The 18,568-nt window shown below is 40.7% G+C and overlaps 1 protein-coding gene across 5 annotated transcripts in view; it reads right to left on the reverse strand.

Annotated features, from left to right (window-relative positions):
* The window catches only part of bcorl1 (BCL6 corepressor-like 1), a 54,311-nt gene that overhangs the window by 4,432 nt on the left and 31,311 nt on the right, over positions 1 to 18,568 (reverse strand). For 2 of the 5 annotated variants that reach the window (XM_041990814.1, XM_041990812.1), the window contains 9 exons: positions 11,758 to 11,841; positions 9,065 to 11,662; positions 8,697 to 8,829; positions 8,026 to 8,490; positions 3,501 to 3,688; positions 2,992 to 3,258; positions 2,728 to 2,894; positions 2,284 to 2,429; positions 858 to 935 (listed from right to left, as the gene is read on the reverse strand). In XM_041990814.1, coding sequence (XP_041846748.1) covers positions 858 to 935; positions 2,284 to 2,429; positions 2,728 to 2,894; positions 2,992 to 3,258; positions 3,501 to 3,688; positions 8,026 to 8,490; positions 8,697 to 8,829; positions 9,065 to 11,662; positions 11,758 to 11,763 — 4,048 coding nt within the window. In that variant the 5' untranslated portion in view covers positions 11,764 to 11,841. Of the gene's footprint in view, positions 1 to 857; positions 936 to 2,283; positions 2,430 to 2,727; positions 2,895 to 2,991; positions 3,259 to 3,500; positions 3,689 to 8,025; positions 8,491 to 8,696; positions 8,830 to 9,064; positions 11,663 to 11,757; positions 11,842 to 16,604; positions 16,705 to 18,568 lie in introns of those variants that run through there. The other 3 variants (XM_041990816.1, XM_041990813.1, XM_041990815.1) reach the window with 3 other exon arrangements.

The raw sequence follows: 18,568 nt of genomic DNA on the forward strand, positions 1-18,568 counted from the left end.
CCGCCTGTACTAAGGGACTACTGGTGGTGAGCATGATCAACCTCACAAACTTACTTACTTACAAACTGGCTGATTTGCCTTGTTAGTTCACTGTGACAACACTAATTGCACAAACTAACAACAATGTTAAGACAAACAGCTGCATGTAGATCAGCAGACTGATCAGACTACATCAACAATCAATCCTTTGTAAAGGTACAGATAAGCAGAGAAACAGGTAAACAGCCTCTTTAACTTTACCAGTTGATACAGGAGCGCTTTCTTTCCACAGGCTGACAGTCCACTGAATTCAGCACAATAATTACATTTTTTTCCTTGACTTAAATACTTTATTCTGATAATTAATATTCATCATTGATTAAAAGTACTTCACGTTTTGTATTTAAGGTAATTATTTAAGCTACACCCCAAAGTCCAATATCAGTTTTTCTCTTGGCCCTAGCCCCTTACTTTTCATTCTTGGGCTAGAGTAGGGGTCCCTTTTCTCTTAGAGATCCGAGTTTAGTAGTTATCAAATTCTTATTTCGATCCCCAAAATAAAAACTTAGGGTTAGGGCCAAGAGAGTGAAGACTGGGATTGGGCCCTCATTTTCTGAGGCTTCTCAACATTCTTCCTGGCAACCACATAACTCTGTTCTGCCTCTGATGGAGAACTGGGTGCCTGTGGCCGAACATGAGTCCGACCTCTTAGCCTGCATCAACCTGCTCATTAAGTCTCACAAGTGTCAATAAAATTGCCTCAAGAGCAGCAGAGGAATGAGATTTCAACAACTTTTTTTCTCTCACTGCACTTATAAATGAAAACGGGATGTTTAGATGATGAATCTGCTGACATTTCATTAACGCAGGTTTCTTACCAAACAGGGAGCTGCTGTAGAAATCCCAAGGTAAACCTGGATCCTGTCCATTGCGGCCTTCCAGGTCTGTGAAATAGTCTAAAAGAAACAAAAGTTGAATTATTTTTGTAATGATTATGACAATTTGTTTGAAAACATAAGAACACAGTTTGACAACAATCATCATCTTGTCAGGAAGAAGCAAATTGGAGAAATTGGAGAGCTCCTTCACAGTAAAAGTCTGCTAAAGAAAAATCAGCCTGTACGGAAAGCTGTAACTGGTGTTTGTGATACGGTCAATTTGCAGCTCTGTGCAGATGATTAATGGATATCAGCTGAGACTGAGTCTGTATTAGAAATATGTTGTTTTTTATATGAAATGTAGTGGGTTTGAATGTGTTTACTTAGTGCAGGTACACCTGCTAAAGCAAGCCACAATGTATTCAGAACCGGTCCCGAATCTAGGCTACCACAAACTCCCAGGGGACAAGACTGTAACTATGACAACATGAAGGGATGGTATTACACTATATCCTACAGGCTTTGTTGGAACATGGCTTTACAATCATTTTCTGTAATGATTAGTCAAAGTTTATTATTTTTGACTGGACTGCAGCCTTCAGACTTAAACAGCAGAGCTAAAAGTGAGCAGCCAGCTGTCTTACTGTGATAAAAAATCACTCAAAACGACGCAACGCAAAATCTCGAGAGGAATCTTTTTCATTTTTTTCTAGAACAAGTCTTAACTGGAGGACCTATTAGCGAGTCCTGTGTTCAGCCATCTAACTGCAAATTTCGGACTAAAAAAACACAAGATGCTCAGGAAAAGAAAAAAAAGCACCAAGATGAACCTGTTTCACTTATATCCCTGCAATAAAGAACCTCCAAATCTTAGATGCATGGAATGGCATTCCAGAGATGAGCAGGAAGAACTAAGTCAGCTCAGCCTTGTCAGTTCATATTGGTTTGATTGATTACATTTCTATGTGCCATTTAATTTATAATTATTTTATCAATAACATCTGCACCTGGCAAACTCATGTTCATTTCAGTTACTTCAGTTAATACTTGCATCATAAAGTTGAGCTTATTGGAGTCATGTCTGACAACAGCTGCTGTCAAACTGAGATTTAGCACCAAACTTTTCACTTGTGCTTCAACTGGTTAATTTAAACTTACTGTGTTAGATGAGATGTAAAGGGAGTTCATTAATCAAGCAATTGTAAACGAGTTGAAGACAAGTTGGCACATACGGGGTAAATTTTTATTTCTATGTGTACTTTCAGTTTTCTTGATGAAAGTCTTTATGCTGTGATGGTTATTGTGTCTGAAATGTTGATGATGTAAAAAATATTCTCAACTCTGGTAAAACATTTCAGCTCTTTGATAATTTAGCCAAAGTTAGCTTGTCTGACAGAAACTAAGACGTATTAAAAAGCTCATGTACCTATGAGGAAGGTCTTCATGCTCTGACTATGTGCCAGTTTGACCGGTGTGTGTCCTGAATAGGTTGCCAGAGTCGGATCTGCACCGTGGTTCAGGAGCAGCCAAACTATCGGAAGGTTATCACTTGCTACTGCATCATGAAGCGGCCTGAAGGGAAAAAAAAGAAAAGAAGAAAAAAAAAAAGAGTTCAGACACTACATGAACTTGTACAACCAAATATCACAGCATGTTTGTTTTGTTTATTGGGGATTGTGAGATGTTGGACAGGTGATACCAAAAATCTAGATAGACCTTACCCCATGACATTTCTATATTTTTTAAAAAACATGTTTAAAAGGTCAAAAGGTAACATTCATGCTTAATTTATTACATGGATAATTGTACATGCACGACAACAAAAAGTTAAATGAACTAAGAAACACCATCATCCACCATGAAGACTCACCGAGTTCCATCCTGAGCACTGCAGTTGACATCTGCACCATGTTTCAGAAGCAGCTGGACAATCTGAGTCCACCCTCGTGAGGACGCCTCATGAAGGGCAGTGTAACCTGCATTATCACGCCGATTGACCTCCCTGATGTCCTTGTCAAGACAATACTGAACCACGTCCTGCCGAACAGAAAAGAGGAAGGACAGAGAGTCAGACTGCAGTGTTTTCCACAATCATATTGTTACTGATGACAGAAGCTAACAGGTGGGAGTTTACCTGATAGCCAAGGCGGGCAGCCCGCTGCAGCAGAGTCTCGCCTGCATTTTTATTGACAATCAGCCGACGGACCTCTGGGGGAACGGGCCTTTTTGGTGGCAAGTCTGAACTGCTACTTTTACCCGATGAACTTTTCTTGTGAGATGGAGAAGATGGGAAATTTTTTGGAGTGGGTGGTGGGGTAACTGATCTTTTTACACCTTCACAATCATCGTCCAGGGGGTGGGAGGCACCACGTTTCCCCAAGCTGCTGCGTTTGGTCTTACTCTGAAAAGAATATTTCCTGATAAGAGTGCTGTGTAAAACTTCATCTATCTGTAATGCATTGCCAAGTTAGGACAATAGGCTCCACAGATCATGGAACTACACTTTATAATCCCAGCTGCTATCATAACTGGGACAAATGGCATTTTATCAGGCCACAAGGGGGCACTGGAATCTTATATATTCATGTAATGTTGCATGATTTAAACTGAACCATAATCCAACAGACAGCATCTGAAGCTTACCTTCTGCTCTTCATTGTCACATAAATGTTTGCTTTTGAACTTCCTTTTTCCTGAAGGTTTGTCATTGCGCTCCGGAGATTCCTTGCTTTCCTGGTAGCGGACTGATCCTGAGCGCGTGAATGAGGGTCTCCTCAGGGGAGACTCTGGACTAGAGGCAGCCGGGCTTGGACACTGATCTGCCGGTGCATCTGTATCGACAAATAAGATTAAATATGCTGACTGGTACCAAACAGGTTAACTAGATATGTTACTATTGGTTCAAAGTGCCAAACCTCTTCATTTTATCATTAATTCAATGAATTCACCATTAATATCATTATACTTAACATGGAGAATTGAATGCTTTATGGGCTGTACATCAGACATGCAGTGCTTCTTGTCTTTGCCATTTTATCTGCTGAAATTCTTTTCTATGAACTACTCTGCTTTTCTAATCAGAATCTAGAGTTTGCTGTTTTGGGTACATCATGCAAACTTCATGATGGAGATTTGACATATTTCAGGAATGTTCACTGCAAGTTTGAGTTGGACTCAGCCCAGACACGTACGTTTTTTTCATCATGGGACATATAACTCAGCAGATCTTCAGTGATATATATTTAAATACTTAAGCAGTTTTACAAGGTATCCAAGGGCCCAATTTTCTCAATTTGCATGTAAATGCAACACTCCATCCTCCCAGAATTTCCCAGCAGATATGTTCAAGTGTCATGTCTTTAAGTGTCACAGCGTGAGCTGCATGACTCTAGTAGCAGTATAAAGCCATAAATCAAAGAAATTACACATTATTTTCTAATTGAGCTGCAGCAGTTACATTATAAATAAATAAAAAAAAATAAACACATTTCTACACAATTCCTTTTCCCTGTTGGCCAGATCGGCAAATTCGGTAACTTTTCCTTCAGTCAAAACACGAGACACAAGACAGCAGACAAGTGGATGGAGAGGTAGGGATGAAAAGAATACAAGTTGCTGATGTTTTTATATATATATATATATATATATATATATATATATAAAAAGATCGGTCACCTACTGGCGGACAGTAGTTTGGATCAAATAGTCTTATCTGGAATCAGACCAATTGTTAGATAGTGATGGAGCATTCACACTTTAGCTTGTGAATGCCTTTCTCACGTTTATGCTAGATGTAAGGGTGTGAATATAACTACAGTTAAAAGCAGGACTCCCATTAACCAATCTGCCAGCTGTCTGCCTCTAAAAATGCAGAAGCCAGCCGGAGGACGAGAAATGACACCCAAGTCAGAGGAAGAAATACTGTAACTGAGTAAAAGAATATTGACATGACTTGCTCTAAAATGGGAAAAGTTGGCCAGAAAAATACAGATTATAATCCAGCCTGGCGTTGTGTTCTGAGGCAGTAGAGATTGTTTTAAGTCGACTGTAATGCATCACTTTAAAACTTGACACAAATTTTATGAACAATTAGAGCTACTAAATTCTAAAGAGAGTGAACTGAATATAAATGATGAAAGCTAGATTTCACCAGTTTATCAAAAGAAGTCAAAGCACTTTACATGGGCCAACTGTGGTTCTCTCCAGATGCAAATCATTGATCTCTAAGAGGTGATAATTTAAAGAATAATTTAAAGAAACTGGCCCTGCCTCTCTCTGGCTCCAAGTGGTCTTAGCAACAGATTACTCAGGCCTGAGGAAAGCAGCACTGAGCTTCTTTGCCACGTTTGCTCTAGTTCAGGTGGGCCCGAATCCGATCCTCAAAATCTACTGCACTGTTGCTTTTAGATGCAACCTTCTCTAACACACCTGAATTCAGTGGCTGAATTCTCTCATCCGCATGTCTGTCAGCTCTGCAGACTACGGTTAACGAGCCATTCATTTGATTGAGTTTGTTAGAAAACGGTTGCATCTAGAAGTTACAGGATAGTAGATCTCGAGTACCGGACTTGGGCACCCCTACTCTAGTTACTGAGGAGGCATCTCTTCGCAATGAGCACATTTTAAAAAATAAATAATAAATATTTTTCAAGAATCACAGATGAGCTTCTTTGTGACTATAAGAATGACCCAGACTTCATTCTAGCCCAGATTTACAAGTGATGAAAAATGACGAAAGAAAGGAAGAAATGTGGTCTTTGTTTACATCTGAAACAAGAAAAAAGAAAGGCTAAACAAAAACTGCACTTTTTAATATATTTTTTAAGAATAATAAGAGCTTTAAATTGTCTTTTTTTTAAAGGTTTTACTTTTAAATGCAAACCTTATTTCACCTGAAAACTCAAAGACCCATATATTTATTATTTCTTTATCAGTATTTAAATAAGTTTGAAAATCAGTAATAAACTTTTTAAACACTATTAGGTTGTAGCCTATTGTAATTCAAAGTCAGTTACTGACTATGTACTGTCCAAAGATGTGTAAAACTATTTTAAATAGACCTTTTTAATTTGATTTTATCTGAATCCCAAATCTATCTTAATAGACTCATTGGCTACGTTATTAGGTATATATTTTCAACTGCTTAACACATATAGCTAATCAGTGAACCACATGGAAGCAACTCAATGCATTTGGACATGTAGGCATGATAAAGACAACCTGCTGAAGTCGTCTTGATCATCAGAACGGGGTAGAAAGGGGATTTAAGTGACTTAATGTGACATGGTTGTTGGTGCCAGAAAGACTGGTCTGAGTATTTCACTGCTGTATTTCACATTTAACTGCTGAGCCACTGGGCTGTTAAAGCAGGATTATATTCAGGGTTTCAGGAAATAGTAAGAAAAGGGGAAAATATTTAGTAAGTAGCAGTTGTCTGGAACAAAATGCCTTGTCGATGGCTGGAGATGACAAAAAGGCAACAGGAACTCAACCACCGGTTACAACTAAGGTATGCAGAATACCATCTCTGAAAGCACAACATGCCAAACCTTGAAGCAGCAACAGAAGACCACACCGGGTGTCACTCCTGTCAGCTACAACACAAGAAACTAAAGCTACAATTCACACAGACTTACCAGAATTGGACAACAGAAGACTGGAAAAATGTTGCCTGGTCTGATGAATCTCAATTTCTGCTGTGACAGTCAGAATTTGGCATAAAAATCATGAATCCATTCTGCCTTGTAATGACAGTTCAGCCTGGTGATGCTGGTGTAATGGTGTAGGCTGCACTGATACCCAATCCTTGTCCTCAAGGCCCGATGCCCTGCAGGTATTAGATGTTTTCCTGCTGCAACACACCTGATTCAAATTAAATGGAAATCTGACAAGCGCTGCACAAGTCTGCTATTGAGCCATTAATTTGAGTTGGGTGTGCTGCAGCAGGAAAACATCAAAAGTCAGCAGGACAGCAGGCATTAAGGACCAGAGTTGGGGATCTCTGGTGTAGTAGGTAGGATAGTAGGACAGTTTTTGGCACACTTTGGGCCCCTTGGTACCAACTGAGCAAGATTAAGACCAAAGCCTACCTAATTGCTGCTACTGATCACACTCATCCCTTCATGACCAGTGTAGCATCTTCTGATGGGTACTTCCAGCAGGATTAATGCACCACGTCACTAAGCTCAAATCATCTGTGAATCATTTCTTGAACATGACAATGAGTTTACTGTACTCCAATGACCTCCACAGTCACCAGATCTCAATCCAGTGGAGCACCTTTGGGGTGTGGTGGAGCAGAAAAGTGTCACTGTGGATGCACATCCAGATAATCTGCAGCAACTATGTGATGCTATGTCAATATGGACCTAAATCTCTTAGAAATGTTTTCAACACCTTACTAAACCTACAGTATGCCATCAAGAATTAAGGCAGTTCGAAAAGTCAAAAAATGAGGCCCTGCCTGCTAGTGGCAAGGTGTACCTAAAAACGTGGATGCAAATGTTAGGTTATTCTAGCTGTTCTACATCTATTTAATAGAAAACTATACAGAAAATATACATATAAGTATATTTTTTGTAGTATTTCCCCACAATTATTCACTTCAGCTGTAGTCAGCACTGATTCATTGATGATTTTTTCAAAGAGAATGAATAATCACTTAATCTATAAAACGTCAAATGATGATAAATACCATCACAAGAAAACCTGCCCAAATGTTTGTCACCGCTGCTGAGTTCAGCTGCCAAAAAAGAATTAATGAATAATAAGGTCTTAAGAAAGAATGATTCAGCCTTACAAATCAAGCTTTTACCAATTGATTTTTGATGTGTTTAAATTAACTGGAATGATTACTAAAAAATATTTTAAAATTACAGCTACAATCAATCAATATACTGATTATTTTAATTAAAAATAAATTATTTTAAATAATCTAGACATAATAAACATAGTTGTTGATTCATTGTCGGTCAATGAACTGAATGCTTAAATTATCACTGAAACTCAGATCTAAATTTCCTGTCAATCGGCTACTTATTTCTACCCAGAATTCAATTTTAAGCACTGCAGCTTTATGCAATTTTAAAAGACCCACTCTTAAACTATAGTAATTATGACCATGACTGGAGCTGTCTGGAAATAGTGAAATAAAAACAGAGCTGCGTACCTCTTGGAATTCCAGTTTCCTGTCTCGTGGAGTCTTCAAGGTGCTCTCCGTCTTCCAGCTTGTCTCTCTCTGTGATGTAATCACCAGTCTCATACTTCTTACTGGAACATCGACGGCGTTTCTTATGAGGAGGGGCGACACCCACTGCACCGGCTGTCTTGGCCTTGCCCTGAAACATGCGCTCTGGCAGGTTGTTCGATCGAGGCCTCCCTCTTGGGCGGCGGGCGGGTTGGGTGGGAGTCAATGAGGGTGACAGTGGGGGAGAAGCAGCAGGAAGAGGCGTTGGTGGGGGTGGAGGAGAAGGTGTTGCAAAGCCCCAGAGGTCAAGTCGAGCATCGTCAGCTCGTCGTCTTCCTCTCCTCAGTCTCGGGATGGAGAGCTCTGTTGCATCTACCTCTTTCTTGGATACGGCAGATTTACTGAGAGACACTGAAGTCTCTTCACTCTGAGGACGGCTCCTGCTATCTGTAAGTGATTAAATCACATCTGATAGTTATATTTTAGGCATAGAAGCTGGTTTAAATGTAAGAGGAATAACAACATACCAGAGGAAATGTGAGACATTTTCTGTCTGTGCACACATGGCACTCTGAGTTACTGCAGGGTATTTATCCCTAAGACTAACTTTTAAGGGCAGTAAATGTCACAATTATGAGGAACAAAGCCTGTACCTGCTTTGTTGCGGGTTGGTTGCTCAGCCTCGTTGGGGCTGATTTTTGCCTTTGGAATCACCCTTTTACACTGTGGGGAAAGTTTCTCTTCCAACAGGTTCTGATCCGGCACATTTGCACATTGTTTCTTCTGCTGAAATACACAAGGGACAGTGTTGAGCGCATAGTTTTGGATAATACTGATCACGAACTTCACATAGTAATGGAAAAAAGAACTCACAATATATCATCAGTCGTAAATTAAAATGCTGAAAGTAAACTAAATGACAAACTCAATAATTAAAATAATGAAATTCATATTTTAAAAGATTTACCTCCATAATTTAACATATGACAGGAAAAAGGGAAACGTAATGTACTAAATTTACCTTTTTATTTTGGGACACTTTGACAGGGTTACTTTCTGTGTCCTGCTTTTTCTGCCTTGCTGTTTTTTTTAATGGGTCTGCTGGGGACTTCTCCTTTGCTGGCTTCTTCGGGGTGGTCTTCTTCTGTTTCATGGCAGCAGTTTTTGCTTTGGTTGGCAAATCCTCTTTGGTTCTGTTAGCCTTCTTTACAAACTTGCCACCTCCACCAGTACACTGGCCCGTAAGAATGGACGCAACCATACCCTCCAATTTTTCACTGTGCGGACTGTCCGATGTCCTGCTTTCCTTCTTTGTTATCTCCCCCTCTAACACCTGGGCTAGCTTGCTCTCCATCCTGTTTCCATTTGTTGATGCATTGCTTCCAAAGAGCTGACACTGACCAGGAGGCTTTGAGGAGCCTTGCTTTGCTTGTTGTCCCATGTGCTCTTCCTGACTGGTGTGCATGGCAGTATCATTCTCCTGGGGCTCAGCAGGGTTTACCTTTTCAGGTCTTTTCATGGCTTGAGTCAGTTCCCCTTGAGACTGCACACCAGGCCATTTGTCCACAGACCAGTATGGTGGGTATTCAAAAGCACAAGTGTGTTTGGATTGAGGATCTTGGCTCCCAGTGAGTGAATTCAGAATATCGACTTGTCTTGTAGCACCAGGCGAGACGTGAGTATTGCCCTCACCTGCCAGTGCTGTCTCGAGAGTCTGCTGCTTTACAATAGACGCAAGGTTGGACAAAGGAGACTTCATCTTCTCCCACTTATCCTCCTCAGGTTTGGACGGGCTGTGATGGGCGGTTTGAAATGTACATCCCTCTGTAACTGTAGTGCCCTTTGTCTTTGGAGATCCCTGTGAGATTTTTCGCTGAACAGGTGAGGGTTGGTGTGGAAGATGAGGCGGCTGCTGCCAAGAAGGATTGACAGCAGCAGTAGAGTATGGCACCAGAGTTTTGCCAGATCCAGATTTCTGATGACTCTGAGCGTTAGCAGAACTTGACAGTGCAGTTGTGAGGGCTCCTTTAGGGGGACAGTTCTTAGTTATGGCTGTGCTGGTGTTTTTAACATGCTTGACACTGTGCGCATGTTGGTTACCCTTCATCAGACAGGATGGCTTCTTTCCCCCTGAGGCCAGATGCTCTCCTTGGTCAATTATAGATATAAACTCTTGCTTTGCAAAACTCTGAAATTCATCAGCAAAGGTCCCTTTTCCATCTTTGCCTCTTAGGGTAGAAGCCAGTATGGGACTAGCCACACCTACATATGTACCAGGGATGGTTTTTATTGAGTCCTGTGAAGATCCTTTACCCCACGTTGGCTTAGGTTCTGGGACCTGGTGATTCTGAGTCCTATTTATTTGCTTCTGATGAGATCCGTTCCTGTGGGTATTTGGTAAGACGGGGTATTGCAGAGCTGAGCTATAGGTTGTAGAATGAGTCCTCTTTGAATTCAGAAAATCTCTTGGATTTGACTCATTAATATGAGTCACCATCATGGAAACTGGAGCGTCGGTTATGCATTTTGGACGTTTTGATTTTGCAGACAAATCGAGAGGAACGTCTCTTTGTTCAACTGAGCTAGATGTTTGGTCCCCTGTAGCAGTAGGGGGTGCTGTGTTAAGACAACCCGTGGCTGTCTTATCCATGCTGTTGCCTTTCTCCACATGGTTCAGCAGTCTGCTCTGAGAGGTGATGCTGGCCAGTGCAGAGCCGCAGCAAATAGCAGCAGTGGGAGACAAGGTGTAGTGGGTGGGTGCTGTTGAAGTTAATGATGGGTGCTGCAACGGTAGTGTAATAGCTGGTGAGGCTACCACAGAGGCTAAAGATTTATGTTCTAGAGATTTGGCATTCTTACTTGATGAGTGGTTAGATTTGAGCTTTAACATTGATCCACCTGCCTTTTTGTCTGGAGTCCGGCCCACAGACAATGAGCAGGGATAGGTCCGCATGAGAGGTGTCCCTCCAACACCTGAGCTTTGAGCATGGATTTCTTTCGGAAACTGACTAGCTGTGGCTTCTCTCAAAGCTGCAATCTGACCTAATGCTGGTGGAAGAGTAATTTTACAAAGTGGAGAAGAAAAATTAGTGGGAAGAAAGGCAACAGACTGGGCTGGTTTAAACATGGCAGAACACTGAAACCCTGGAGGAACACTTTGCAAGGATTGTGTTTGCGGATGTGATTTCTTACTGGATGTCACATTGCTGTGACAAGGGTTGAGAGAGTCTTCCCGGCTTGCTTTTACACTGCTTGGCCACTGAGGAGTGGAGAAGACCCCAGCACTGTTGGCTCGGACTTTAGGGGCCTCTGTCCTTTTGTCTGTTCTCTTCTCTGAGCTGGTGAGAACTGAGCTGGACATTGGTGCATTATTAGGCTGTTTAGGCGGAGAAAGTTCAGGGGTGTGGTTGCAATTGCTAGTGTCCAGGCATGCTTTTACTGTCTTACAGTCTCTTGTTGGAGTGGTCTTGTTTTGTTGACTGAGGTTTACATCTCCTCTAAACTCAGGAGGTAGCGCCTGGGGGGGATTTCCCACCATACTAGACGACGCTTTATTTGGAGCACTGATCTCTCTGCTCACCGTGCCTCCATCCCCTACATTCATTAGTGTAGAATCCACCTGAGTAATAAGAAAAGTCCATTAGGCCAGTGTTACATTTGTTAAGAGGTAAACATTTTCTAATCAGATAAGCTAACATAAAAAAATTTAATTACCTGCATAGGTGTTTCTTTAGCACAACATGCCTCAGGTGGTAGCTGAGCCAGTCAGGACAGTTTTCTTTGAAATGCACTGATATGCTGCAGAATACACAGGAAAAGAAAAAAATATGAAACCGACATTGGGGTGTGCTTTTCTTTTTAATTAAAGAGGTTATATTTAAACCTAAGTGAAGTAGTAATAATATTTTATGCAACAGTCATTGGCTTGATGGGTGATTGAAAACTTTGTTTCATCAGAGATGCTTGAAAATCCAATATATTACTAATATATATATATATATATATATATATATATATATATATATATATATATATATATATATATATATATATATATATATATATATATATATATATATATTACCAGAGCATTTTAGGGCAGCAGAGAGAAGTGTTTTTTTTGTCTTGGTGTGACTGCCTGTCAATCTAGAATCTGAGCTGTCTTAGACAAATCTGTCCAAAACAGAGGCTGGATTTATTATTATTATTATTATTATTATTATTATTATATTCACATTGAGTTTCTGCTTTCAGAAAAATTTTACAACTTAACCTAAACACACCTTATTACTTTTTCTGTTACTTTGCAAATTAACTGCACCTGTAATGTTTTGCTGAAACAGCTTTGTGATAAAAATCCAAAACAAAATTTAAATCAAACAATGTGCCAGTCACAGCAGATTCACATGGATCCCCTTTATTGATGTTAATTAGTATATATATATGTTCATTCAAAAGTTGATGCCAACAACACGTTTCATTGTCTATGGCACATATTACAACCTCTGGAGAAGTCCCTGTACACAAAGAACCAAAAGCAAAGAAAAAAGAAAAGAAAATCAAAACTAATAGTGAAAAGCTGTGATCTTAAAAATTCAACATCCATGATGCTTGTTGGGGCATTAGTACACCTGTGTAGACATCATTGATGATTTTGTATATAATAAGGTTTCAGAGCAATATGTGCTGCCATCCAGAGGGGTGTACTAGAAGAAAGATAAATGGCTTAGGAAGGTATGTGGAGCTCAATGTCAAGAAGCTTTCAGTGTCATGAAGGTGACCCTCTTTAAACCTGCTAGATCACCATGGTAACTTAGTCTGGACTCATATCTTGCTCCAAAGCAGTTTATGATCAGCGTTCACATAAAATTGTTTGTAAAATGTGCTATACTTTTGCTGATTATTTTTACTGAGGATACCCCAGACAGCATATTGCCACTGAGATGTTAAAATGTCCTCACACAGAACTACTGAGTTTATGCTGAAGCTTGACATTATAACCCAAATATAAGAGCTTGACTGATATTAAAAACTGAAGTCAAGTAGTTAAACAACAGAAAGAAATCAATTATTTATCTATCTTCTTAACAGTCAGTGAATTTAGGTCTAGAACACATTTTAGAATCAACGTTAATCATAATACAATATTTTCAGCATTTAATCGATTATATAGTAAGTTACCTGAATCATAAATCTAACCTTCTGGCCAGAGCTCAGTGGTCTAATAAAAACTTATGGTGGCTCTCACCTGAGAAAACAGGTTACATATGAAACCTGTTGAGCTGTAAGTTAAGCCACCAAAAAAGCTTTGCAGATACAGCAAAAGAAACTGTAGACTGTGTGTCACGTTACCATGGGAACCATGCAGTTAGCTGGGGAGTCAGAATAGGCTACATATGTTTACAAAACTTTCCTTATTTACTGATTTGTAAAGGTTATGTTGGATATAACAGATACTGGATCTAACAGAGGCCAGAGAACTAGTTATGCTAATTTATCAAGAACATTCACTTAATAAAATTTATTTAACTTGGGTTTGGTCTGAAATTCTGGGGCTTTCCATGTTGTATATAGCAGTATCAAAGCTAAATCATCTTCCTGAATACAAAGTTGAAAGTTTAAAGACTGTTGTGCAGCTGGACATACACAGCAGGCCGGTAATGTATTAAGTTACCACTTTGCACACTATCGGTTTTCTGATCGGATCTCTGTTGTCTTGAACTGTGACAACATTGTTGCTTTTGCCATAATTATTTTAATATTCTTCACATCTGTGGATGTGAAGAATATTAAAATCTAAGTCTCATATCTAAGTGGGGCCTTAGATTTTGTTGAGCTTTACATAAAGAAAGTCTTCATGTGTTAAATTTGCTTTGCTGTACAGTCCTCATGATGTTTATTTTTCTAGAGTAAGCCTTGTTTGATTCGGAAATACCATGCCTAACCAAAATCTGCACACATTACAACAGAAATCATATTAAGCAAATATCAACATTTCACCTGTAAAACTACAGAACTCAGTCTCCCAAGTTCCCAAACACAAACATGTTGTTAGGTGATGAAACGCTGTAGTTAACGGGCCTGTCCCAAACTTTAACATCAAATTCAACTTGAACATTTAATTTCAAAATTAATACCTTTTTCTCAATTTTTACATTTGATTTGTAGTTTTTACTGTATTCAATTAAATATAAGCTGTACATGATTTGCAGATTATTGATTCATGTGTGTATTTGCATCTCAGCAACCTGCCTTTTGGGGAAAAGGAATTATATTGGTGATGTAACAGAAACCTGCTAAGAGGGCTTTGAGCTTAATTAAAATATATAGACACAAGAACAGAGTGAAACTTTTTCCTGTTCTGCAGATAAATGTGAAAGTGGTCAACATGCATCATCGAAGGTCAAACACTCAAGTCAAGGAACAAAGGGAAAAACACATTTGAGTGGAAAGGGAATTTAAATTGTGTTACTAATGTTAGTGGTGTTTTTTTAGGCCAGGTATGCCTTACCCTGCTATATTGAAAATAAAAACAAATTAACAAAATAATTAAATAAAAGAGCAGTTAATATTTTCTTGTTATGAAGATTCACTAAATCAAATGACAGGGTAATATATGTGTGCGTCAAGATGGCCCCTGACCTCTCAGACCCCAGGGTCCTGCCTGTATGCTCATACAGTGATCCATCATGAGACAATCACCTGTGACTGCTCAAATGATCTATTATAAGAGTGTATTGTGTTGATTGAGTCAAGCACACCAGTGAGCGGCTGGAAATCAGTGAAAGTTTACGCTTGCTTATAGATTTAAGGATATCAAGCAAATGGATAGTTAAATTTATAATATTAAGGTCTTGATGTTTGATTTGCTTTTGAACAACAAAAAACAAATAAAAAATACCCATACATGCAATTATGATTAAGAGACACGTTAAATGATAAATCTTTGTAATCTGAAACGCAACATCTGAAACATTTCCGTGTATACCGGGACCCACGCTAGAACAGACCCTCGTGTGTGGAAGAGGTGAGCACAGACGAGCGCATCTGCAAGTACATGAGACGATTACAAAAGGGAGTACGTAAAAAAGAAAATCCATATGAAAGCTTTGAGGGAATGGAAATGTTTCACCTTTGAGTCATTGAGACACAACGAAATTTTTGCACATAGTGACAGACACACCGATCTCTGCTGTAATCTGCGAGCACTGAGGGGAGAATCCAGCGATGCAGATAGCGCTCCGTGAAAGGAGGGTCTGCATACATTACCGTACAACAGTTGCTCACAGCTAGTTTGTCTTTGTGCTCCGATCGCGGTCTGCTCCGCAACATCTGATTTCATCTGCTCTGATGTAGGCCAGCAAATGCATGCAGTGGTCCGCACACACGCCGTGGGTAGCTCTGCCCAGACGAAACAAAGTCGAGCCTGGAAATACCTCTGAGGAAAAACAGCCTGCAAGACACCACATTATCCTACTGTAGCCCACTTCCACCCGGTCAGATCGCTGTCCTGCCCACGGCATTAAAGACACACGATCCAATGTCGCATCTGAAAAGTGCATAATAAAAACAACATACACGCGTGTGTCTCTGTTATAAATATCAGCACGTAAAAACTCTGGAGAGCTCCGGGTCGCAGCCCCTCTGGCTGGAGATGGCGAGCATAATAAGAGGAAAGCAACTGGCTCCCAGGTGATCGGTCCATTTGCTGACAAACACGGACACTAACTGAGCAGACAGGCTGTTCTCACCACCAGACCTTGTCTAAGTATCACAAAGGAGAAGGGGCTGAGATGTTTCGAGATGAAAGACAGATGTTTGGGGAGGTAACAGCAAGTGACAGGGGAGATTTCCCCCCACCGAGTGGATGCCTGGACTAGGTAGGAACACAATGTGGTAATGTGTCACATCTCCTGATAACGTAAGTCAACATCATGTAAAGCCACACAGAGAAAGACCTAAACGAGAACCAAAGTAAATTCCTGACCACCATCAGGCTGTTTCGTCGACCAACAAAAACCCAACAAAGTGACTCTGTCGTCGGACGTTTCCACAAACAAATAATCATTTCCATCTAATGTCACAAATTGAAGGCATGGACTTGCTGCTATATTATGTGTGAAAAGTATCCGTCAGAAAAAGGGCCAGAGGGGTGGGTGACACAACTTATTACACAGGCTTGTGCCGCTGGAGTGACCACGGAAAGAAAAGGGAGCAAACAATATTAACTCTGCTGACCGCCACTACCTCCAGCACGGGTCCAGCTCCCTGCGCAGCGGAGTCTCCGCGAAGCCCTCACACTACTGCCAGTGGTTTACATGTTCAGGCAGGCTACTGTTATTTTTCTCCGGTCGCCTTAATATGAAGTGCTCCCGTCTCTCTTATCGGCCCTTTAGTGGACTGACTGAGCCACTTCGGCGTTGAAAGGCATTCAGCGAGCCCCCGACCCACCAAGCCTCTCCTCTCCGGGCCCCTCTACACTCTATCTGAAATATTGAATCATTCCCATGCTAATCAGCAGGCGAGGTAAAAGATGTCTAATGACACAAACAGTTACGAACCCTCTTGTCCAGATGGCAAGTGAACGACGTACAAGCACGACTGTGGTACGGCCGCGTCCAGGCTTTCGCCTCTGCCGTTCGTGGCTGCTCACTAATCTCGACGGTTTTCGGTTCTAAAAGTCCGGGGGGGGGCGGGAGGAAGGGAGGAGGAGGGTGGGAGTGGGTGGGGGTGGGGGGCTCGTTAAGACAGTCCGTTCCGTATCTCCAGCCTCCAGTCTGGTGAGAGAGCGGAGGGAGAGGGGCAGAAGGGTGCACGGTGACAGCATGGGAGATGTAGTGTTCGGCTACCCACGCCCAGCATTGGTCGCTGGAGAAGCTAGGAGGGGTGGGGACTGCAGGTACCGGCATGCAACGCGAGCTCCAGCCGCTCAAGGGGAATGGGGGATCGCGATCAAAGAGTGTAACGGTGCGCTAAACTGAAAGAGCTTATCGGGGCAACAAAGTAATAAACTGTATTAAAAAATAAATAACTAAAGAGAGAGAGAAAGAGAGAGACAAAAAAAAAAATCTGGAAAGAGTCAGTGTCAGCCAGGTCAATTAACAGTTAGCTATAGATAATAAGGCTCTGCGTGGGCTTAAAAAATAGATAAACTAAAAAGAGAAAATGGGAGAGATGTGGGTCTGTTGCTTGACAATTAACACAAGGAACCTAGACTGTAGGACCTGGAGGCTTTCCAACTGCAGGCTGTAGACTGAGGACCTATAGGTTAGAGAAGATGTGGGGATTTTCTACTGAATTTGACAAAAGGCTATTTTAAAAAATTTCCAATTATGCCTCCTGTGCTCACTTTGGTTGATAGGGAATGAGTGAAGCAACGATTTCAGCAAAGTGGGATTACAAACCTGTAGAGCCAGAATTAGCCAATCATTTTCATCCAATTTTTATTATTAATCTTCTTACTAAAATACAAAAAAAAAAAAAAATCATAATAAAAAGTAAATAAAGTAGACAGCTGATGCTTATCAGCATCCTTTACTGTTCTGTGTACATACCTCACATTAATTAGGGCTAATAGTGAAATAACCTGACAAGATCTCAACTAAACATGGTAACTGCTCACAGCTTTCTAAAGTTTTGTACCGGGCCAACACTGCAGAGGACGCATGACACTGTCAATATTTGAGTTGGGTATTAAAAGGGTTGCATTGTAGACTAGAATACATGGAGGCGAAGCAAATGCGACTTGTTTCTGGCAAGTTTTTCTTCTTAAACTGTAGATCCACATGAACAATGCTGCACTGAGCTGTTCTTGGTTTCAGTTTCTAGTCAAAAGGCAAAAAAAAAAAACAAAACAAAACAAAAAACCAGCAACTTTAGTCTTCCCTGTTTTCTGAGTGATAAGAAGAGGAGAGCTTTATGGGATAAAGTCTGTGGACAGAACAAAACTTCCCAAAGAACCAGGTTTATGTTCTCCACACTTCTCTCCGTCTTTGAGTTAACTTAGTGACCACTGATGCTAATAGTCTGAAACTAACAACAAAACATCAACAACAAGACGCCAGATCGCAGTTCAGGCTGGCGTCAAAAAACATGCAGAGAAACATCAGAGATGCTGGATGTCCTGCTGTCAGCCTCTGAACCATAAACCCGATTCTGAACCACCGAACCAACCCAGAACCATCAGCCCGACCCTATACATGGAGGAACCTGACAAACCACCGCTTCATTTAGGCCTGCAATCTGGAAGCTTCCAGTTTTTCTTCAACTATGACCGATGCTGCAACTCAAACAGATGACAGCCCATCAGATGCAGCGGTACAACGGCAGCAGATGTCTGTTTCCCGATAACTAAAGATCATATTTATAACTACGGATCATATTTACGCAGGTAAGCAGCTGGAAAAATAAGAGGAAAACTGTCAGTCTTGTTTCTCAGTCTAAGATAAACTGCCTTGAAGTTTTCACGTGCCGTTATGCACATATCTGTTGATGCAGTTAAAGGTAATCTACTTGTTTGTGTGAT

The sequence above is a fragment of the Melanotaenia boesemani genome, chromosome 7 (genome assembly GCF_017639745.1).
Source record: "Melanotaenia boesemani isolate fMelBoe1 chromosome 7, fMelBoe1.pri, whole genome shotgun sequence".
In the NCBI taxonomy this organism is placed as follows: Eukaryota; Metazoa; Chordata; class Actinopteri; order Atheriniformes; family Melanotaeniidae; genus Melanotaenia; species Melanotaenia boesemani.